The sequence below is a fragment of the Pristiophorus japonicus genome, chromosome 5 (genome assembly GCF_044704955.1).
Source record: "Pristiophorus japonicus isolate sPriJap1 chromosome 5, sPriJap1.hap1, whole genome shotgun sequence".
NCBI lineage: Eukaryota > Metazoa > Chordata > Chondrichthyes > Pristiophoridae > Pristiophorus > Pristiophorus japonicus.
The window spans coordinates 96,248,590-96,273,047 of record NC_091981.1 but is presented as its reverse complement, the minus strand read 5'-3'; the positions used below and the strand labels follow the sequence as shown (position 1 = coordinate 96,273,047).

General features: G+C 46.0%; 1 protein-coding gene across 1 annotated transcript in view; it reads right to left on the bottom strand.

The window, feature by feature from the left end:
- adcy2b (adenylate cyclase 2b (brain)) overlaps positions 1–24,458 on the bottom strand; it is a 796,633-nt gene that overhangs the window by 127,569 nt on the left and 644,606 nt on the right. Inside the window, exon 20 of the mRNA XM_070879907.1 lies at positions 3,795–3,953. Within this exon, the coding sequence (XP_070736008.1) occupies positions 3,795–3,953 (159 nt within the window). The remainder of the gene's footprint in view (positions 1–3,794; positions 3,954–24,458) is intronic.

The window sequence follows — 24,458 nt, the reverse complement described above, 5'->3', positions numbered from 1 at the left end:
GGTTATGTTCAATAACAAAAGATTAATACCAACATTGGCCTGAAATCATACGTATCACAGCCAATAACACCCAACCCCCGCCCACACCCCACTTTTTCCACCATTGACATAAATCACATGTTCAACATGTGCACCAACACAGAGTAAAAAGGCAAAGTAGGAGGGTGGTCCCCAGCCCCTATACATTGGAATAAATTGCATACACCCAGATGGAGATATAACACAGCCATCACCTGCGCACATGCACCTCACTTTCCTTTCCCCCCTCTCCTTCTTCTCCCCACCTCTACCCTTTCCCCTCCTCGCTCCATGGCGCCTGGCTGAGAAGCTCCTCAGGCGATGCTTCATTGGGGGGGATGAAGGCAGATGCGATGGTTGCACGGGTACTGGAACAGGGGGTGCCGAAGGGGCAACATTCTCTGATGCAGAAGCAGGATCTTGGTCCTTGCTCTCATCTGTCATTCGCAGCGGTGGTGCAGAATTTGGCTCTCAGGGACCACTGGGAGGCCTGTGGCAGCAGTGTTCCTGGCTATCGCATCCAGGGACTCCGCCATGCATGGAATGTACTCGGTCATGGTGGCCAGCTATCGGGATATGCTCCCCAAAGCTTCGATGAGCTGGTCACCAATGTCTACAGTCCCCCTGGACAACTGTACCATCTCTTCGCTCTCATGTCACGCTCATGGAACAACAGACCTGTTGCGTCAACAAGTCCTCCGTGGGGTCGGCACCATCCTGGGGACGAATGGGGTGCCCTATGGAGAGGTGCTTGGAGCCGGTACCTCCAGAGTAAAGGCGGGAATGACCGCAGGACTACTGGATGGCCTTGGGGTGGAATGGCTTCTGGAGCGTGGCGTTACAGGTTCTTCGAAGTCCGCGCTCTCATCCGTCGAGAACAGACCCAGCGGATTGACGGGCGACAATCGGAGCTCCTCAGCACCAGATGTAGTAGGATCGTCCGCCGACTCCTGCCCAAAACCCCCACCTTCTGGCCTCTGTGGCCTTGCTTGGGGCTGTGCTGCTGGCTGAGCTGCAAAACACAAGTAAGGTTATTAGAGGAGAAGTGAGTGCTCGGGTGACAAGGTGAGTCCAGTGCTACACACAGCATATGCACGACAAAAGCACCACCGCTCTCAAAATCATCGCAGACATCACATTTCATGACCATCAACACATTGTGCATTGCAATGATTTTCATTAGGCCAGCATTATTTCTATGACACTTTTAGAAAGCATCTATCATATATGACTGTTCGGATATGAGTGGGTGTGGCATCTATTGACTTTACATCACGCAATGGTGTAACCTTTTCTCACGTGGCATCACTTCAGGGTCTGCAAATGCGTCCATGGCTGTCCGGGGGTGCTTCCCCACGATTGCGAGCACACGCTCCTCCATCTCTGTGATGTCACTGGGGACTGGTGGCCCCCCACCCATTCCCCTCTGCACTGACCTCATCATCGATAGCTTCTTCTATAAAAGGTGACAGGATGACATGGCATGAGATCATTGCATGATATCATTGCTAGGTACTGTCCCAGAGATTGATACAACACATAACTGACAGATGTAATAATGATTATTATGATTATTATCATTCTTTACTTAAAGACATACACTGTGACTGCAGGCTTTGAGTAAAACATTCCCGATAAAAGTGAAAGACCTCACATCTGATGATAGTCACTAATGACTGTTACAAATCAAATTATATCAACACATAAGTACATGTAAATCAATGTAATTCTTACTCTTGCGGATCAAACAAGGTTGTTCCATCGTTTGTGGCAGTGGTTGCCCTCCCGCACCTTGTTGGTCGCTGATGAGACCACCTCTGCTATCTCGGTCCATATCTTCTGGCAGGCCTTTTGGGTGGGCTTCCCACGCCCTCCCTGTGTCAAATCACCCCAGCGTAACTCGACCTCCTGCAGCAGGGAGGCATTTGCCTCGACCGAGAACCTCCTGGCTCTTTTGCGGCCTTCAATGTGCTCCTCTCCCACCTCACTGCTCTCTCCAGCATCAGTCTCCACAGTGTGCAGTGCTGCCTCCTCCTCTCTCTCCATTATAGGCCAAATTCAGTCAAATATATGGCTGGTAACAGCTCATTTTTGTTTACCTACTTGCTGTGAAGCTCCAACGTCTCCCTCCTCCCTCCCAAAGCTGCCACACCACACTCACATACGCCTTCAGTCCCTCTGAGCTCCCTCTCTCTCTGTCTCCTCTTCTGCGCATGTCATGGTGACCATTGACCTCCAGAATCGCGGAAATCGAGCGTTGCCTTGCCGTTGCTAAGGACAGCGACACTTTACGGCAGAAGGTCAAAAAAATTTATCGCTAGTGGTAATGCCCATTTTCAAAAATGGAAACTAGGTATTTTGAGAATGGGCGAGAAGCCAGCAATCTGAAAACCCTTTTTTAATGCCCACGCCGGAAATAATGCCCATTTTTGGGTGATAAGCACAAAAGTGGAGGTTCTAGCCCTTGGTGTTTTCTGGTAGAATAACCAAGAGTCTCTTCACAGGTGCCAATTATGATGGCCTTGAGGGCAGACCAGGCACTTTAAAATATGGACATTTTGCGTCTCCAGTTCATTGGAAGTCGTCAGGTAAAGAAGCTGAACAAATTCGCAAACTGCTCCAAGATTGGGGACCGGGGTGGGGGGGGGGGGGGGGGCAGGGAGGGGCCTGGCGGAGCGGGGGGATGCCCCGGATGGCAAGGATAGGCAGGCGGCGAGGATCAGCGAGAATCGGTGGGCGGCGAGGACCCAGGAAAGGTACAGCACGAGCCAGCAGCAAGTTTGGGAGCTAGGAAAGGTTCAGCACGGGCCAACAGCCGAGACAGTATCAGGAGTCTAAGATGCTAGGCATCAATGTCCAACTTAATCAAGACTTCACCTGGCATCCAGACACACACATATGGCTGACTGGATATACAGATCAGGAGCTGTTTTCCACTTGCTTTGGGAGAAACTGAGGTCAATTGTAGTGTTCCATCTTTACACCAGCTGAAGTTGCCCAGTATAGCATAGACTGAGAAGCCAAGCTGGGACGTTGTTAGTCTGTATAGTTCAGTTCGATTTCATATATTTGCTTGCTGAGCCAGTTATCTTAGATTTTAGTATATGGCAGGGGGGGGTGGGGGTGAGGAAATTGCCTCCTTCTTTAAGGCCCATTAACGGGGCAGTAACGCTTCCACCCAAGAGCAGGTGCCAGGGCCGACCCATCCACAATTTCCCCCGGGCCGGGGTTGGTGGGTACAGGTTTCCGCTGCGCTCCGTGTATTCACTCTGCATGCCAGCCCCTTACCGCCTGGCGACAACCCCTTTTCCACCCCACCGGTCGGTGCCCCAACAGCTTCGCGAGGCAGGAAGTTGCCAGTGGTTGGGCGGTGTGGCCACCCTTAAACGGTAGGGCACATGGCCGCCATTTTGTTTCAATCGTCAGCCGATTCCTGAGTCGGCCCGACAATGGCGGTCGTTGATTTGGCCCTTCCCTGGTGGACCAGTGGGCTCCATGAGAAGGGGAGGGGAGGGACGTTGCAACACCAATGGACACCGCCCCACTCCCGACTGGAACCCACCCCTAACCAGCCTCAAACAACGCCCCAAAATGCTTGGAAGTAGTGTCAGTTAAAGAGCCGAATTTTTCAGCTCTTCTCTCTGACACCCGCCGGCGGTAAATTTCCAGATAAATCAAAGTGCCCTCCCCAATTTCCTGCTGAGGCAATTTCAGACCCATAGACTCATACCAGAAACCACTGATTTGTTTTTGTCGAAGTCCGAAAAAACACTTACTTCATTTTTCCAGTTTTGAGCCAGGAAATGTTCAGCCACGTGAGCAGGAAGCACATTTTCTAGCAATACTCTGTTGAGGTTTTCCATAGTTTCTATCTCCTCACATTCTCTTTTGAATTTGTTCTTCCACAGGAAGTCTAACCTACAGTAATATTCATTCTGTTACAAGAGGACACAAAGGTAAAGAAACAATAGACAACTTATCATCTGACTGAATTACACAAGATGTTAAAAATATTCTAAGGCAAATGGAATACAGGTCAACACACACCAGTTTATAATATGAAAGCACTGATTGTATCAAATCAATGGTAGATGTCGCAGTAAAATTCTCAAAATCTCAACTTGCATCTGTACAGCGCTCCTTACATGCAGGAAGATGTCTCAGAGCACTTTACAATAAAGTACAAAGGGATAGCGTACACACCTAGCATGAGGAATGAGGGAAAAAGGCAAGTAAGGTTTTGAGGAGTTTTTTGAAAGCCGGGGGAGGAGGTGCAAGGCAGAGAGAACTAGGTAAAGAGTCCCAGAGGGCTGGAGCACAGAGGGAGAGATTGGCCAATGCCGATCGATGGGCACAAATCGGGCAGCGCTACTTCAACGCACACCTGAAGAGGTTGGCCCAAGGAACACCAAAAATTGGTCCTGAAGCCTCATTCCCATGAAACCGGTGAGATTGGGGCAGCAAACAAGTGCTCCAGTGCAGCTCACCAGTCAGGCCAAATGCAAAATCAGTTAGTTTGGATGCATGCAACAGTCGTCATGTAGATCCTGTGGGGTGGGTGGCAAACAGGAGGGTCTAGTGCGTGCCAGCAGTGGAAACTCTACAAAGCTTTTGAATAATTTTTGATTGGGGTCCTAATAAGTCATTCGACCCCTGATTAGCATATGCACGGAGCCCAACACTTGTTTCTTGATCTAACACTTGACCTAATTTTGCATTTGCCACGCTTCAGGGTTGAATTGGGCATGGAACATTATGCTTCAAAATTGTTAGGTTTTGCATCTGTTTCACACCCGAAAAATGGGCAGAATGCATACCAGTTCCTACCATATATATAGTGGCTAACTCATTACTTTCAATCTTATATTTAAATATTAATCTTCACGCCCAGAAGCTGAGTAAATACAAATAATCTCCAAATAACAATACTTCAAAATGTTACATTTTAATCTACATTTACATTTCCTGAAATTAATAAAAGATTATTTGGACTAAAATTGACCTTAAAAAGAGTTATTTTCGCATATGGTACCTTCAGTTGAATATAATTTCATGGTGAGTTTGTAGTGTGAAGATTTATGTTAGAAACACTAAAAGTCCATATTTTGTGAATAGATTAATTACCACGTTCTATAAATTCAATTAGCTACAATTATCAGCTGATTACATCAAGGGCCTCAAAAATTCTAGCATTATACAAGCTCAAGGGGACCAGTTAAAATTCTTCTGGCTATCTTTCTTCTCCACATGAGTCGCTGTTACTAACAGAGAGCTCTGAAGTCGCAGATTGTGCTGCTGGATTGCACAAACACACACATGACTCAATCTTAAAAGTAAAAGAGCCCTTTCTAAAAGGTATTTAAAAAAAATACGTTCTTGGTGAGGGTTAGTGCTCCACTAACCGCCAAGGGCTCAGCTATGTCCCTGCAAACAATGGCCTGCACTATCTCCTCCAAGGGGGTGAGGTGAGGCTTGGAATGGGAGGTGCATCCCGTGACTGGTACAGATTGCTGGTAGGTGAGTGATTTGGCAGGGGCGGGGAGTCGTGCATTGAGCAATGTGTGAGGCTAGCTGGAGTGCTGCGTGAGAGACCCCGAGTGTCCCTTCCCTGGCTTGCTGAATCATTTGTGCTAGAGCTGAAGCACTTTTCCCATTTTTTGAGGTTGGGAAAGGGAATTCAGCTTTAAGACTTGAAGACACCCATTTGGCACTTTTTAATATATTTTTTTTTAAAGGCAGTAAGGGATGAAAACTGCATTTTTCCACTTCATTGTTATTTTTACCCGCCTTGGTACCATTTCCCTTTTAATGCATTGCCCTTTTAATTTCCCACAATACTGAGTGAACTGCATTGCTTCGCTTCCAGAGGCTGTTGGAAAATCGAACACTGCTTCTGTGGGGGGGGCAACTTCGACTCCCATGCCTGTACTAACGCCACCAGGATGACATTATATGGTAAGTTAGCGCTGGGGTAAAAATCATTAGTCCCTAGTGCGTATTTTTGTCTTGTCGTGCTTCATCCATTTTCAGTGGCCGTTAACCCAAGGCCGTCATGACACCGGCAACTCTCGTGGCAGCCCTGAATATTTAGCCACTAGATCTTGCAGACGATAGCTGCCTCATTAATAGAAGTATACAAGACATGCAAAGAAAGACAAATGGGGGGACAAAATTGCCTCACGCCAGGTCTGGGGCGCATAATTCGAATAAAGTGAAAATTTATCACCTGGCGCCAAAGGAAGGAAAGTGATCCGAAATTCGACCCGCAAAGCTGTCGGTGGCATTGTCCTGCGCCAACCTTGCTCCCGTGAGCCGTAAAGGGATCGGTGCGGGGAGTAAAGGGTTCGGTGTGTGGTGATAAGGGGTCGGCGCGCACGGTGATGACATCATCAAAACTACAGAACGCAGTGCAAAGCCGTTTTCGCCCACGGCATCCCGGTGACAATTCCGGAGGCGCTAACAGGCCTTTCGCAAAAGGGCAATTTTGACCCCATGATCTCAGAGACAAAATCAGAAAAGTGGGGCTATGCATCAATGGTACTAAAAGTCATGCCATATCATGAAAGTTAATGTTGACTGAATGGTGTATGAATGCAGGCTTTGTATTCTTAAACCTACTTCGGCAGTGTGGTGGAAGACGATAGAGGCTGCATGTCAGATGCCAAAGCTCGCACTGGAAACCTAGTAGATCTTTTAAAATGCTTTACTCAATCTGGAAATCAAATGTGACTGGAGAAAAAGCATAGTTGAGAATTTTTCAAAGAAGTGTACGAGCTGTGCTCCTATATTGATCAGAAATGTGGTGGTCCAACAGAGCCACCAAAAAGAAACTCAACAGCTTTCAGTTGAAGTCTGTAGCCTGCCTGTTTAAAGTAGCCTCGGGTAGGGGCAAATTCCAAAGCAGAAAAGTTTGAATTTAAACAGGAAGTTGCATCAAACAGGAAGAGGTATTTTTGATGGACATTCAAGTTGGCCAATCTCTAACCAAACTCTAACCAAACAGAACTGGACATTTGACTGTTAACCGGGATCATTTATTTGAGAAATATAAGAACTTCGAACAAAAAAATGTTCTTTCTCTAGAGCTTCGAACAAAACACTAGAAGGAGATGCTGGAAGACAGCCGTCGAACATATGGAACGGAATACGTGGAAGGGAACACGTGTAAGGTATATTCGTAAGGACTGATCACCCACTGAATTATACTGAGCCAGTTTTAGCATAGTTACTGCTGAAAGGCATGACCAGTTAATGTAGGAATAGGTTAACTGTAAACAGTTGGATATATACATTGTGGGATGCATTGTGTATAACCAGTTAATGTAGCAGCATATATGTTGCGAAGTGTAAGGTTGTTTAAATTGTAAGCAACTGGGAGAATTGGGGTATGTCAATCTAAAATCGGGAAGCTAGAGATTCGTGGTTTTGGTTCTTGATTTTAAATCTGTATGCAGTATTGTTGAACTCGGAACTTATAGTCATTTTAATCTTTTTAATAAAAGTCCATTGTATTGGAAAATCTCAGTGTTCTTATAAGTCTTGATGTTCGAAACCCGTAAGAAGAGATCCTACAGAAATGGCGATCACCGAAGGGACATTGAGCTAAAAACACTGACTATGGGGATAAAAAGAGAATGTCTATGGATGAGTTGATAGTGAAATATATTCACTGGAGAATTAGACCAACTGATCCATGGGTGCAGGATATAAGGGAGGGGGAAGACCCCATCCAGAAAGCGAAAGAATGGACAGAGGATCCATCATCATCATAGGTAGTCCCTCGAACCGAGAATGACTTGCTTCCACGTCAAAAAGTTCACAGGTGTTTCAATGATGGACCTAAAAATCCAGGTCCGAACTAAATCTTGAAGGGTGGAAGATGCCTGTGCGTGGGTTTTTTTAACGTGTGGCGACCGTTGCACACCAGTCACCACACAGGCTTGACAGAGCTAGGTCTTGGTCCAGTAGCAAGGATTAACCAAGACGACTGGAGACTTGCTTTGCTGCATGGACCTAGTACGCACACATATTGCAGTGTGGGCTGGCCTGTGCTGCCCCTGGGCCCTCACCCTGAACTCGCGCCTCTCCTGGGCCCCGATCACATCCCTCTATAATCTCTCGCCGCTCCTTCGCCTTGATCTCGCCGCTCCTGATGTACCTGCCCACGTTCCAATCACCGACCAGGGACCTTGGTGACGTCCATTTTCACTGCCACTGCTCTCCTGCTCCAGCGCATGCTTCTCTCTAGAGTGGTATGCTGCCACGCTGCTCCTTCCGCTCCTCGGCCTGCTCCGATGGTGCTCGCAGGCCTGGGGCAGCGCAGACTGCTGGGCTCGGCTCCAACGCTGCTCCATCTGCTCCCCGGCCTGCTCCATTCACTAAACCACTGTGGCACAAGGCAGTGTGGCTGATGGCTTACCGCAGGGAGTCAGATAATAGGTTACAATTGAGACAGCTGGAGAAGGCCATTGTGGAGTTAAAAAGGAAAGCTAGCAATAGAGAAGCAATAGTAAATCGCCTGCTCAAGGAGCTGAAAGAGTCGCGGAACAGCAGAGAGGCCAATAAGCTGCGGCTGGAGAACACAATAGAATATTTGCAAAGTTCGGTTACAGAGAACTCGAGGGGGTGCAATGAATATCGGGGGGAGTGTAATATAAATTTTAGGCAGGCCCAGAAGGCTGAGGAGACAGCCAGAGAAGTAAAAGCAGCTTTTAAGGTTCTGCAAAACCAAAGAGAGAGTGAGACTGATCACACAAGATGGGTGCAGGAGAGTCAGAAAATCGGAAAAGAACTGGACATAAAAAGGGGAATTATTTCCTTAATGAACCCTGGTATGGAACAAGAGGTGGAGGAAAAGGGGAAGTCTGATGATGGGCCCCAGTACAGGAATGTAAGGCCTCCACCTGAGGTGCCTGCGCACCTGGTGCCGATGAACCCCATGCGGGAACAAAGGTTTGTGCCGCCTGAACAGGACCGCCAAACAGGGGCATTGCAAAGTGATTATGTGGCCCCCTATAACACGGCCCAGCTTAAAAAGAATTGGTTCAAGAAGTACTGAAGCTGGGGTTAGGGAGCGATCCTGGCCAGAGGATTCAGGAGATTAAAGTGGTGCAGAGAAAGGTTGTGAAACAGAATGGGCAGAAGGACCATGCAGAATAAGAACATAAGAACATAAGAATTAGGAACAGGAGTAGGCCATCAAGCCCCTCGAGCCTGCTCCGCCATTCAACAAGATCATGGCTGATCTGGCCGTGGACTCAGCTCCACTTACCCGCCCGCTCCCCGTAACCCTTAATTCCCTTATTGGTTAAAAATCTATCTATCTGTGATTTGAATACATTCAATGAACTAGCCTCAACTGCTTCCTTGGGCAGAGAATTCCACAGATTCACAACCCTCTGGGAGAAGAAATTCCTTCTCAACTCGGTTTTAAATTGGCTCCCCCGCATTTTGAGGCTGTGCCCCCTAGTTCTAGTCTCCTCGACCAGTGGAAACAACCTCTGCCTCTATCTTGGCTATCCCTTTCATTATTTTAAATGTTTCTATAAGATCACCCCTTATCCTTCTGAATTCCAACGAGTAAAGACCCAGTCTACTCAATCTATCATCATAAGGTAACCCCCTCATCTCCGGAATCAGCCTAGTGAATCGTCTCTGTACCCCCTCTAAAGTTAGTTTATCCTTCCTTAAGAAAGGTGACCAAAACTGCATGCAGTACTCCAGGTGCGGCCTCACCAATACCCTGTACATTTGCAGCAGAACCTCCCTGCTTTTGTACTCCATCCCTCTCGCAATGAAGGCCAACATTCCATTCGCCTTCCTGATTACCTGCTGCACCTGCAAACTAACTTTTTGGGATTCATGCACAAGGACCCCCAGGTCCCTCTGCACCGCAGCATGTTGTAATTTCTCCCCATTCAAATAATATTCCCTTTTACTGTTTTTTTTTCCAAGGTGGATGACCTCACATTTTCCGACATTGTATTCCATCTGCCAAACCTTAGCCCATTCGCTTAACCTATCTAAATCTCTTTGCAGCCTCTCTGTGTCCTCTACACAACCTGCTTTCCCACTAATCTTTGTGTCATCTGCAAATGTTGTTACACTACACACTGTCCCCTCTTCCAGGTCATCTATGTATATTGTAAACAGTTGTGGTCCCAGCACCGATCCCTGTGACCACCGATTTTTAACCCGAAAAGGATCCATTTATCCCGACTCTCTGCTTTCTGTTAGCTAGCCAATTCTCTATCCATGCTAATACATTTCCTCTGACTCCGCGTACCTTTATCTTCTGCAGTAACCTTTTGTGTGACACCTTATCGAATGCCTTTTGGAAATCTAAATACACCACATCCATCGGTACACCTCTATCCACCATGCTCATTATATCCTCAAAGAATTCCAGTAAATTAGTTAAACATGATTTCCCCTTCATGAATTCATGTTGCGTCCGCTTGATTGCACTATTCCTATCTAGATGTCCCGCTATTTCTTCCTTAATGATAGCTTCAAGCATTTTCCCCACTACAGATGTTAAACTAACCGGCCTATAGTTACCTGACTTTTGTCTGCCCCCTTTTTTAAACAGAGGCGTTACATTAGCTGCTTTCCAATCCGCTGGTACCTCCCCAGAGTCCAGAGAATTTTGTTAGATTATAACGAATGCATCTGCTATAACTTCCGCCATCTCTTTTAATACCCTGGGATGCATTTCATCAGGACCAGGGGACTTGTTTACCTTGAGTCCCATTAGCCTGTCCAGCACTACCCCCCTAGTGATAGTGATTATCTCAAGGTCCTCCCTTCCCACATTCCTGTGACCAGCAATTTTTGGCATGGTTTTTGTGTCTTCCACTGTGAAGACCGAAGCAAAATAATTGTTTAAGGTCTCAACCATTTCCACATTTCCCATTATTAAATCCCCCTGCTCATCTTCTAAGGGACCAACATTTACTTTAGTCACTATTTTCCGTTTTATATATCGGTAAAAGCTTTTACTATCTGTTTTTATGTTTTGCGCAAGTTTACTTTCGTAATCTATCTTTCCTTTCTTTATTGCTTTTTTAGTCATTTTTTGCTGTCGTTTAAAATTTTCCCAATCTTCTAGTTTCCCACTGATCTTGACCACCTTGTACGCATTGGTTTTTAATTTGATACTCTCCTTTATTTCCTTAGTTATCCACGGCTGGTTATCCCTTCTCTTACCGCCCTTTTTTTTCACTGGAATATATTTTTGTTGAGCATTCTGAAAGAGCTCCTTAAAAGTCCTCCACTGTTCCTCAATTGTGCCACCGTTTAGTCTGTGTTTCCAGTCTACTTTAGCCAACTCTGCCCTCATCCCACTGTAGTCCCCTTTGTTTAAGCATAGTACGCTCGTTTGAGACACTACTTCCTCACCCTCAATCTGTATTACAAATTCAACCATACTGTGATCACTCATTCCGAGAGGATCTTTTACTAGGTGATCGTTTATTATTCCTGTCTCATTAGACAGGACCAGATCTAAGATAGCTTGCTCCCTTGTAGGTTCTGTAACATACTGTTCGAAGAAACAATCCCGTATGCATTCTATGAATTCCTCCTCAAGGCTACCCCGTGTGATTTGATTTGACCAATCGATATGTAGGTTAAAATCCCCCATGATCACTGCCGTTCCTTTTTCACATGCCTCCATTATTTCCTTGATTATTGTCCGCCCCACCGTGAAGTTATTATTTGGGGGCCTATAAACTACGCCCACCAGTGACTTTTTCCCCTTACTATCTCTAATCTCCACCCACAATGATTCAACATTTTGTTCATTGGAGCCAATATCGTCTCTCACAACTGCCCTGATATCATCCTTTATTAACAGAGCTACCCCACCTCCTTTCCCTTCTTGTTTATCTTTCCGAATTGTCAGATACCCCTGTATATTTAATTCCCAGTCTTGGCCACCCTGCAACCACGTTTCTGTAATGGCCACCAAATCATACCCATTTGTAATGATTTGTGCCATCAACTCATTTACTTTATTTCGAATGCTGCATGCGTTTCGGTAAAGTGTTTTAATACTAGTTTTTAAACCATGATTTTTAGTTTTGACCTCTCCTGCAGCCCCTTTATATTCATACATATTGTCACTTCCTATCACCTTGTGGTTTACACTTACCCCAGTGCTACTCTGCTCTGTTGCCTCCTGCCTTTTGCATTCTTTCTTGGGGTCCTGTTCATCAGAGCTCTCACCCACTCTAACGAGCTCAGAGCCCTCTCCTGGGTTCCGAATACTCCTTGCACTGAAGCACCGAGCTTTCATGCTTGCCTTTTTTTTATTACACTTTGTCCCTTTAGAATTTTGCTGTACAGTGGCCCTTTTTGTTTTTTTGCCTTGGGTTTCTCTGCCCTCCACTTTTACTCATCTCCTTTCTGTCTTTTGCTTTTGTCTCCATTTTGTTTCCCTCTGTCTCCCTGCATTGGTTCCCATCCCCCTGCCATATTAGTTTAACTCCTCCCCAACAGCACTAGCAAACACTCCCCCTAAGACATTGATTCTGGTCCTGCCCAGGTGCAGACCGTCCGGTTTATACTGGTCCCACCTCCCCCAGAACCGGATCCAATGCCCCAGGAATTTGAATCCCTCCCTGCTGCACCACTGCTCAAGCCACGTATTCAAAATCCAAAAAGAACTTCACAGGGTTTGGATATAGGTTACTGATTCAGAAAATAATTGTATTTGTTGTATCTTTATAGTCCGGAATCAGGTACACCGATTGTTTAAAAGACAGGAAAAAAATAAACAGATGTTTGGGGAGTGGAAGAATTTTCATTTGTTTGAAACTCTGTTTTCCAAAGAAAGTTTCTTCTGTTTGTTTTAGCTGCACCCATTTTTTTTTCCTGGACAAATGTAATGTGTGGAATGTGGAGAGGGAGGGCCCTTTTGTGCTGGAGGAGATAAGGATCGAAGTTAGTTGCTATGGTGACTGCTTAAAAAAAAGCAGGAATGAATTTGAAATAGAGATGTTCAGTTCGAATCCAAACCATGAATTGTAGGCATATAGCAGAGAAAAGTGCTACAGGGGCAACAAATTATGGTGGCAATTATAAAACAAATATTAAATGGTATGACACTGAACAATGTAGAGGAACAAAGAGACCTTGGAGTGCAGGTCCACAGATCCCTGAAGGTAGCAGGTGGATAAGGTGGTTAAGAAGGCATACGGATACTTGCCCTTATTAGTCAAGGCATGGCATACAGGAGCAGGGACTTTATGCTTGAACTGTATAAAACACTAGTTGGGTCACGGCTGGAGTGCTGTGTGTGGTTCTGGTCACCACATTGCAGGAAAGATGTGATTGCACTGGAAAGGTGCAGAGGAGATTTACTCGAGTGTTGCCTGGACTGGAGAATTTTGGCTGTGTGGAAAGATTGGCGATGCTGGGTCCCTTTTCTTTGGAACAGAGGAGATATGAGGGGAAATTTCTTCACCCAGAGGGTGGTGGTGGTCTGGAACTCACTGCCTGGAAGGGTGATAGAGGCAGAAAGCCTCACCACTTTTAAAAATACTTGGATGTGCACTTGAAATGTGCAGGGATCAGAAATTGAAAATTGGTTTAAGGAAAAATCGATAAATAGTTATGACTGAATCAAAAGGAGAAAAAGGGAAGATCAGATTTCTTTCATACTGTCCTCGTGTTTTTCTTTGATGTTTCAGTAAAGTTTTAGGAAAGCATGTGTGACTGTTCCTTTGTGTGGCTGTGGCTCCTTCCCTTTTTCTAAGTGATATTGGTTAGTTTAAGATTGGAATTATTGAGGTTAATTAACCTATTAAAATCAGACTTTTATTATGGCCATGATAAAATTCTGGTTGGTGTAAATTGCGTGAAGAGCTTTTAGTTCCAGACATAAGGCAATTCACATACATAATTAGTATTGTTTTTAAACAAAATTCTGATCAATATGTGACTGGGGAGAAAAGGATGAAATGATATTGGTGTGTGCAAAGTTGTTTTCCTGAATGTTTATTTTAAAAGTAAAAGCACAGAGACTTTACAAAAGTATAGTTTTTTTTAACTGGAAATGCTACAAGCTGTGTGACTGAATTTGACATTGATTGATGGTGTCTGTGTTTCTCAGCTGTTGAAACAACAAAAGTTAACTCTTTCATAAGCAGCTGTGAATTCTGTTTTAATTCAGTGGGCAACACCTTTTGAATATTGGAAATTGTCTTAATTTGAAGAGACTATTTGCTCCTGGGGTGGAAGGAATTTCATGATCATGCTATAAAGTAAGCCTTTGGGCTCTTAAACAGAGTCAAAAGGGATTCTCTTTGTCTTTTGTTTTAAGTAGCTGACCATTGGGAAGAAGGCAAACCTGTTTAAAGGGGTTGGTGGATTGTGCCCGAGGGACCAGGAGGGCACACCACCATAACCAACTGCACCTGGCCCCAAGTAAACCTCAGGAATGGGAGGTGGGGGGCCAGGTAATGGAACAAAACTATGCAAAGGTGGAAGTTTTGAACCCCGGTACATGGGACCGTATAATATCATTGGTAAAGCTAGTCCCATGGTATACACAGTCCAGTTACCTAGGAGAATTAAATGGTTTTATATTAACCAGATTAAGTTTTTTTTAGTCCACTAGCAGGTCAGTGAGACAAGAAGAAATGGTTATGAACATGGGGAGCTGGATTAGATTTCTCCAGGGGGATGAAGAAGAAGGGGTGCCCAATGGGATACCCCCATCTAATCAGGTACAGTTTGATTCAGGACACAGGAGCTGGAAGAATCTCCTCGGGTCCAAGATCTGGAACCACCTCCTATCCACAAACATGTCTCACAAATCCCTCCAATCCCACGAAGTAGTAAGAGACATATCATGAATGCTAGAAGTAGGGACGGCCGAGGGTATAAGGTCAGGGTACATTTCCAGTGGCTTGGTAATCATACCATTGTAAGCATCCATTATATCAAGGGATGGAAGGATGGGAGCGCAGTTGTACAAGCAATAGAGTTTTTTTTAAAAAAAACCTCATCCGGGGGTTCCTTCTCCTGTGAATAAACAGATTGTTTGTCATAAGTACATCTCAGGGCCAACAAATGGGCTCATGGTAATCCCAACTCAGATGATATTGCACCATGATGTGCATCATGAAGTGGTACGTGTAATATTGAGTCTGGCCGGGATGGGACTGCCTGGGTGGTGCAAGCCTAAAACAGCGCGGCTACATGGGAGAATGATCAAGGGATCTTGGCAGAGGGCCAGTATAACCTACACCGAATCCAAGGAAAGTAATAAGCTTAATCATACCTTGACAAGAATGGTACTAAATCTGTTAAAGAAAATCATAACAGAAGGTGGCGAGGCCTGACTAATATGTTGCAACTGGTTTTAATGCTAAAAAGGAGGTAAACCAGATTATATAAGGGAATAAAACATCTTTAACGAAACAACTCGAAGTAAAGTATGGATCTTGGTTAATGGAACAAGCCCGAGAAAACCTGCAGCATATTGCAGAGGAAAAGCTCTCTTTGTGGGTAACTGATCGAGACCTGAGAATAATGTCCACTTATCAACTTACTAAGACTCTACGCCAAGTCAGAAATTTAGTACAGGTGTACCCGGTGGCACGAGTGTCATTTACAGGAACAGAATGACATCACCCTGTTAGCGATAGTATGGTATTACCCAATCATGTCCGAGAAAATTTAGTAGGATACAGTGAACACCGGAAATGTAACCCGGGTGGATTACTTTTCTTTCTCTAGAGCTTGAAACAGAACAGAAGGAGGTGTTGGAAGATGGCCATGGGGCCCGCCTGACGCAAACACCTCGATGGGCCCGCCCGCCTGACAACATCTTTGGTGGGGCCAGCCCGCCCGACAACCTCCTCAGCAGAGGCCCGCCCGACGTGGAAGTGAACACATGGAAGGGAACACGTGTAAGGTATATTCGTATGGACTGATCATCCACTGAATTATACTGAACCAGTTTTAGCATAGTTACTGCTGAAAGGCATGACCAGTTAACGTGGGAATAATTGTACATAACTGGGGAATAGGATAACTGTAAACAGTTGGATATATTATGGGACGCATTGCGTATGACCAGTTAACGCAGGTTTTAATTGTACATAACTGGGGAAAATAGGATAATTGTAAACAGTTGGATACAGGTGCAGCGTCCCGAATACGGAACCCTTGGGACCGAGGCCATTCCAGATTCCACATTTTCCGGACTTTGGAACATCTTTCTGATGTCACGTAGCCGGCAACACCCGAGCCCAGGTTCGGGTATTTCCGGATTTTGGAACGTCAGAAGGGGGCAGGGAGATACCTGCCGAGGAGCAGTTCGGGCCATTCGAGGCCCACTGAGGAGGTCGTGTTGGCAGGTCCCCACTGAGGAGGTCATCGTCGGGCCGGCCCCGCCAAGGATGTTGTCGGGCGCGGCTCCGCTGAGGAGCTTGTCGGGCGGGCTGGCCCCGCCAAGGATGTTGTTGGGCGGGCCGTCCCCGCCGAGGAGGTGTTCGGGCAAGGGCCCCGCCAAGGAGGTGTTCGGGCAAGGGCCCTGCCGAGGAGGTGTTTGGGCGGGCCGGCGAGGAGGCCTCGAGGTAAGGGCAGTGGCGGTGGAGCGAGGTGAGCAGCGGCAAGGCGAGGCCCGAGGTCGGGCAGCGGTGGGACCAAATTTCGGAACGTTTTACGGATTCCGAACAACCCTGGCACCGATCGTCCCAGAGTCTGGATTCTGGAACATTCCGGATTCTGGTACTCCGGATTCTGGACACTGCACCTGTATATACATTGCAGGAGAATTGTGCATAACCAATTAATGTAGCAGCACATAGGTTACGATGTGTAAGGTTGGTTAAATTGTAAGCAACTAGGAGAACTGGGGTATGTGAATCTAAAATCGGGAAGCTCGAGATTTGTGGTTTTGGTTCTTGATTTTAAATCTGTATGCAGTAGTTTTGAACTCAGAACTTATAATCATTTTAATCTTTTTAATAAAAGTCCATTGTATTAGAAAATCTCAGTGTTCTTATAAGTTTTGATGTTCAAAACCCGTAAGAAGAAATCCTACACAGTGTAGATGCCTGCGATGGCTCTTTAACATTGGAGGATTTAATAAAGTGATGATTGCAAGTGATGACTTCAGGTGGCACAGATGCCATCATAGATATAATTGCCACCTACGTGAGGCCTTTAAAGAGGAAATGGTTTGTGTACTGAGTAGATACAATCCCACGAGGGAGAAAGGAAGGGCATCCAAGGCTAGAGCTCCCTGGATGAATAAAGATATAGGGGGAGAAATTCAGAATCGCCTCATTTGAGGCACTAACTTATGAAAGCTGGGAAAATTAGCACCAGGCGCGAATGATTCCCAACTTTTTGTAAATTCAGTGTTTGCGGTCCGGGAAGGGCCATCACTGCAAGCTCTGCATTGGGACCCGTTAGCTGGTCTCCAACGGCAGCCACGATCCGGCCCAAACAGCCTCATGCACTCCAGCAGAGTGCCAGACTTATTGATCGCGGTCGAAAAGGCAGCAAAAAACTTGCAAGTAACCATTCCACCCATGAAGCTGCCGGCCTCCGGAACAAAGCCTTCAGCAGCTGTCGGTGTTTTTACCTGGTGATGCTGCAGGTGGTGGAACCAAAGTTCAGGTCCGGGGCGCTACCGGGGTGATGCGCACGGCAATGTCGTCATGATCTCTGGGCACAGGAGACCGTGGCACAAAGTGTTACCACCGCCACAAACCTCCCGCCCAAGTTAGCAGGAGTCGTTCATCTCGCTGTGCCCAGTTGATAAGTCGTTAGCGCCCTGTTCTATCGGGAGGCACTAAGGAGGCCAATTCCTAGGGGTATGGAGAGAAATCAGGAAAGGGGTACTGAGGTGAATGATCAGCCATGATCTTATTGAAAGGTGGTGCAGGCTTGAAGGACCGAATGGCCTACTCCTGCACCTATTTTCTATGTTTCTATGTTTCTAGGCCATAGATGTTAAAATGAGAAAGAAAAAGGAGGCTTATGATAATTGAAAGATTCATAACACAGTAAAGAACCAAGCTGAATATAGAAAGTACAGAGGAAATCTAAAAAAGGGCATACAAGGGGCAAAGCAAGTGTAGGAGAATAGATTAATGGCTAACATAAAAGGGAACCCAAAAGTCTTTTTATAAACACATAAATAGTAAGATGATAGTCAAAGGAAGAGTGAGGCCGAGTAGGGACCAAAAAGGAAATATTGTGGAGGCAGAGGGCATAGCTGAGGTACTAAATGCGTACTTTGCACTTGTCTTCACTAGAGAAGAGGATTCTGCCAATGTAGCCATAATGAAGGAGGCAGTAGCGATTTGGCTAGGGTGATGATAAATAAAGAGGAGGTATTTAAGTGTTTGGCAGTCCTCAAAGTAGAAAAGTCACCTGGTCTGAATGGGATGCATTCTAGGTTACTGAGTGAAAGGTTAGAAATCGCAGAGCTTCTGGCCACAATCTTCCAATCCTCCTTGGGTATGGGGGTGGTGCCAAAGGACTGGAGGATTGCAAATGTTAAAATGGGAAAGCAATAAACCTGAAACCTGAAAACTACAGATTAGTTGGCCTAACGTTGGTGTTGGAGAAACCTTCAGAGACAATAATCTGAGACATTAATTAGCATTTGGAAAAGTATGGGCTAATAAATTAAAGTTAACATGGATTTTTTAAAGGCAAATTGTGTTTGAAAAACTTGATTGAGTTCTTTGATGAAGTAACGGAGAGTGTTGATGAGGCTGATGTTGTGTATATGGACTTTCAAACAGAGTTTGACAAAGTAGCACATAATAGTCATGTTAACAGAATTAAAACCCATGTGATTAAAAGGACAATGGCAAAAAGGATACAAAATTATCTAAGAAAGAAAGAATTGTATTTATATAGCCCCTTTCACGACCACATGCAGCCAGTTTGTGCATAGCAAGCTCCCACAAACTGCAATGTGATAATGACCAGATAATCTGTTTGTTGATTGAAGGATAAATATTGGCTAGGACACCGGTGAGAACTCTCCTGCTCTTCTTCGAAATAGTGCCATGGTCTCTCTTGTATCCACCTGAGAGAGCAGACAGGGCCTCGGTTTAACGACTCATCCAAAAGACAAGAGAAAGCAGAGAGTAGTGGTCAACAGTTGATTTTCAGACTGGAGTGAGGTATACAGTGGTGTTCCCAGTGGTCGGTGTTAGGACCACAGCTCTTTATAATATATATTAATGACTTGGGTATACAGGACATAATTTCAAAGTTTGAAGATGATAAGAAACTGTGTAGAAAACAATGAGGATAGTAACTGAATTCAGGAGGACATAGACATACTGGTGAAATGGGCCGACACATGGCAAATACAATTTAATGCAGAGAAGTGTGAAGTGATACATTTTGGTAGGAAGAATAAAGGGAGGCAATATGAACTAAATGGTATAATTTTAAAGGGGATGGAAAAACAGAGAGGCATGTGGTTATAAGTACATAAATCTTTAGAGCTGGCAAGTTATTAAGGCTATTAAAAGCATCTGGGATACTTGGCTTTATTCATAGAGGATCAGAATACAAAAGCAAGGAAATTATGCTAAACCTATATTAAAAACACTGGTTAGGCCTCAGCTGGAGTATTGTGTTCAATTCTGGGCACCATATTTTCGGGAGAATGTCAAGGCCTTGGGGAGGGTGCAGGAAGGCCAGGAAGTGGCGAGCTATGTCGCCGAGCTAAGACACCTTGCAGGACATTGCGAATTTGAAGGACATTTAGAGCACATGCTCAGGGACTTCTTTGTACTTGGCATTGGCCATGAAGTGATACTTCACAAACTTTTGACTGTAGAGACCCCAACCTTGAGTAAAGCCATAGCAATAGCCCAGGCGTTCATTTCCACCAGTGACAATACCAAACAAATCTCTCAGCACACAAGTGCTGCGACAAATACTGTGAACAAAGTAATGTTGTTTTCGAATTGTAACATACAGGGCAGGCCTCACATGCCTGCAGCTGCACGTCCACAGATGTCTCAGAGTCCACCATCAAGGGTGATGAATGCTAGGCCATTAACATTGTGTTGTTGCTGTGGAGGTGATCATCATTTCCATTCATGCCACTTCAAAGGATACATTTGTAAGGACTGTGGAACAATGGGACATCTCCAACATATGTGCAGGCGAGCTGCAAACTCTGCTAATCCTGCAAACCACCATGTTGCAAAGGAGGACAAATCCACGGTGGATCACGACAGTCCAGAGCCTCAGACTGAGGAAGCAGAGGTGTATGGGGTACACACATTTACCACAAAGTGTCCCCCGATAATGCTGAAGGTTAAATTAAATGGACTCCCGGTGTGAATGGATCTGGACACGGGCGCGAGCCAGTCCATTATGTGCAAAAATACTTTCGATAAATTGTGATGCAGCAAGGCACAAGGCCAGTCCTGACTCCCATTCGCACTAAACTGAGAACTTACATAAAGGAACTGATTCCCGTAAACGGCAGTGCTACTGTAAAGGTCTCCTACGATGGAGCGGGGCACAAGCTACCACTCTGGGTGGTACCGGGCGATGGGCCCACGCTGCTCGGCAGGAGCTGGCTGGGGAAGATACACTGGAACTGGGACAACATCTGAGCGCTCTCATCCGTCGATGACACTTTGTGTGCCCAGGTCTTAAACAAGTTGCTCTCACTATTTGAACCAGGCATCGGGAAGTTCCAAGGAGCAAAAGTGCAGATCCACCTAATTCCGGGGGCGCGACCCATCCATCACAAGGCGAGAGCAGTACTGTACATGATAAAAGAGAGAGCGGAGATCAAGCTGGACCGGCTGCAATGAAAGGGCATCATTTCGCCGATCGAATTCAATGAGTGGGCCAGTCCGATTGTTTCAGTCCTCAAGGGAGACAGCACTGTCAGAATCTGTGGTGATTACAAAGTAACTATCAATCGTTTCTTCCTACAGGATCAATACCCACTACCAAAGGCAGGCGACCTTTTTGCGACGCTGGCGGGAGGAAAAACGTTCACGAAGCTGGACTTGACCATGGCCTACATGACGCAGGAGCTGGAGTAATCAGCGAAGAGCCTCACTTGCATCAACACGCACAAAGGTCTCTTCTTTTACAACAGATGCCCGTTTGGGATTCAATCAGCCGCAGCGATATTCCAGAGAAACATGGAAAGCTTACTGAAGTTGGTCCCGCGCACCGTGGTCTTCCAGGACGACATCTTGGTTACAGGTCGGTACACAGTCGAGCATCTGCAGAACCTGGAGGAGCTTCTTAGTTGGCTTAACCACGTGGGGCTCAGGTTAAAACGCTCTAAGTGCATTTTGCCGGCACCTGCACTGGAGTTCCTGGGGAGAAAAATCGCGGCGGACGGCATCAATCCCACCGATTCGAAGATGGAGGCAATCGGGAACGCACCAAGGCCACAGAATGTGATGGAGCTGCGGTCGTTTCTAGGACTCCTGAACTACTTTGGTAACTTCTTACCGGGTCTCAGCACACTGTTAGAACCACTGCATGCCTTATTGCGTAAAGGAGAAGAATGGGTATGGGGTAAAAGCCAAGAAAATGCCTTTTTAAAAGCTAGAAAACTGTTATGCTCAAACAAATTGCTTGTGTTGTATGATCCATGTAAGCGTTTGGTACTAGCATGTGATGCATCGTCATATGGTGTCGGGTGTGTATTGCAACAAGCTAATGAAGCTGGGAAATTGCAACCAGTTGCCTATGCATCCAGAAATCTGTCGAAGGCTGAGAGGGCCAACAGCATGATTGAAAAAGAAGCATTAGCGTGTGTTTATGGGGTAAAGAAAATGCATCAATATCTGTTTGGGCTCAAATTTGAATTGGAAACTGACCATATCCCTCTTTTCTGAAAGTAAGTGGATAAATACGCATGCATCAGCCCGCATCCAGAGATGGGCGTTCATGTTGTCCGCATACAACTACGCCATCCGCCACAGGCCAGGCACAGAAAACTGTGCCGATGCTCTCAGAAGGCTGCCATTGCCCACCATGGGGGTAGAAATGGCACAGCCCACAGATCTAGTCATGGTAATGGAAGCATTCGAGTGTGAGCAATCACCCATCACAGCCCGTCAGATTAGAACCTGGACGAGCCAGGATACCTGACTCTCCTTAGTAAAAAAGCTGTTTGCTTCACGGGAGCTGGTCCAGTGTCCCATTAGAAATGCAGGAAGAGATAAAGCTGTACCAACGGCGCAAAGATGAAGTGTCTATACAGGCAGACTACCTTCTGTGGGGTAATCGGGTAGAGGTACCCAAAAAAGGCAGGGACACTTTCATTAGTGATCTCCACAGCACCCACCCAGGCATTGTAATGATGAAAGCGATAGCAAGATCCCACGTGTGGTGGCCTGGTATCGATGCCGACTTAGAGTCCTGCGTGCACAAATGTAACACATGTTCATAGTTAAGCAATGCACCCAGGGAGGCGCCACTAAGTTTATGGTCTTGGCCCTCCAAACCGTGGTCTAGGGTCCATGTCAACTATGCAGGCCCGTTCTTGGGTAAAATGTTCCTAGTGGTTGTAGATGCGTACTCCAAATAGATTGAATGTAAGATAATGTCGGCAAGCACGTCCGCTGCCACCACTGAAAGCCTGCGGGCCATGTTTGCCTCGCGCGGCTTGCCTGATGTCCTTGTGAGCGACAAAGGGCCGTGTTTCACCAGTGCCGAGTTCAAAGAGTTCATGACCCGCAATGGGATCAAACATGTTACATCTGCCCCGTTCAAACCAGCATCCAATGGTCAGGCAAAGACAGCAGTGCAAACTATCTAGCAGAGCTTGAAGAGGGTAACTGAAGGCTCACTGCAGACTCGCCTATCCCGAGTCCTGCTTAGTTACCGCACGAGACCTCACTCGCTCACTGGGATTTCACCTGCTGAACTGCTCATGAAAAGGGCACTTAAGACAAGGCTCTCGTTAGTCCACCCTGATCTACAGGAACAGGTAGAGAGCAGGCAGCTTCAACAAAGTACATATCATGAGAACGTAAATGTGTCACGCGAAATTGAAATTAATTATCCTGTATTTGTGTTGAATTATGGACAATGTCCCAAGTGGCTTCCCGGCACTGTCATGGCCAAAGAGGGGAGTAGGGCGTTTCAGGTCAAACTTTCAAATATACTCATCTACAGGAAACACTTGGACCAAACCAAACTCAGATTTACGGACTATCCTGAGCAACCCACATTAGACCCTACCTTTTTTGACCCGCCAACACACACACCAAGTACATCGACACAGCGGTTGACCATGAAGCAGAACCCATCGCCCGCAGCAGCCCAGCAGGACTCACCACACCAGGCAGCCCAGCAAAGCCAGCTGCACCGCAGCCCAGCGAGGATCCAACAAAGGACTCACCAAAACCAGCATTTGTACCGAGACGATCAACCAGGGAAAGAAAGACCCCAGATCGACTCACCTTGTAAATAGTTACACTATTGACTTTGGGGGGAAGTGTTGTTATATATGTAAACCTGTAAATACCTTGTTTAACCACCAGAGGACTCATCCCCTGGAGTCCCAAGGGATCCCACAATCCCTTGGGAGCACCTGTAGATAAGGAGGCCTCACAGACTGCAGACCTGCAATAAAAGGCTATTTCACACTTTACTTTGAGCTCATAGTATCTGGTCAGGCTCTTTATTCATACACTATGTTAGCGCGAATGTTTTCCTGCAAGAATCACTCGACACTCTGGGTCGGTTCCAATGCTAAAACGGCTGTTATTACGCTGGCGGGGAGAGAGCCTCTGGTCCAACTCCAGGCACTCCACTCCACCGAACAAGGAAATTCATCGATATTTATATGTTTTACAATAGTTCATTACAGTTACTCAGCCCACTTCGGCTGGACACAATCCAATCATAATGATTATAGATTACATATAGTTTAAATGGGCCAATAGAATTAACCCTGATACATCAGGGGGCTGCATGATCAGTTTGTGACAGTTGGGGGCGGATCCTTATCCGTGTGATGCTCTCCAGGCCCCCCTTAACTTTGTTGCTCATGGATTCTGCCGGTGCCTAGCTCCTTATCTCTATGGTTGCGAGGCACCCTATATGGGGGTCACTGACTTGAGGACATGCCGTACTAGGTACCGCAGTGTTCTATATACTATCTTGTCTCAAGCTGTTGATTCAAGACATTCCTGAGACCAGGCTCTGCAGGGTCAGTGCTCAGTCAGCAGCTTTAGCTAACTTGGCTAACCGAGCCCCCATCATGCTTTGCTAAGCCCCCTGGCAGCCATTTTATACTTGGCTAACATTTTAAACATACATATATTTATATATTCAGCAGGTGCCTAATGCCCTACAACACACTACAATTATCACATTGCTGTGGGAGCTTGCTGTGTGAAATTGGCAACTGCATTTCCTACATTACAACAATGACTACCCTTCAAAAAGTACTT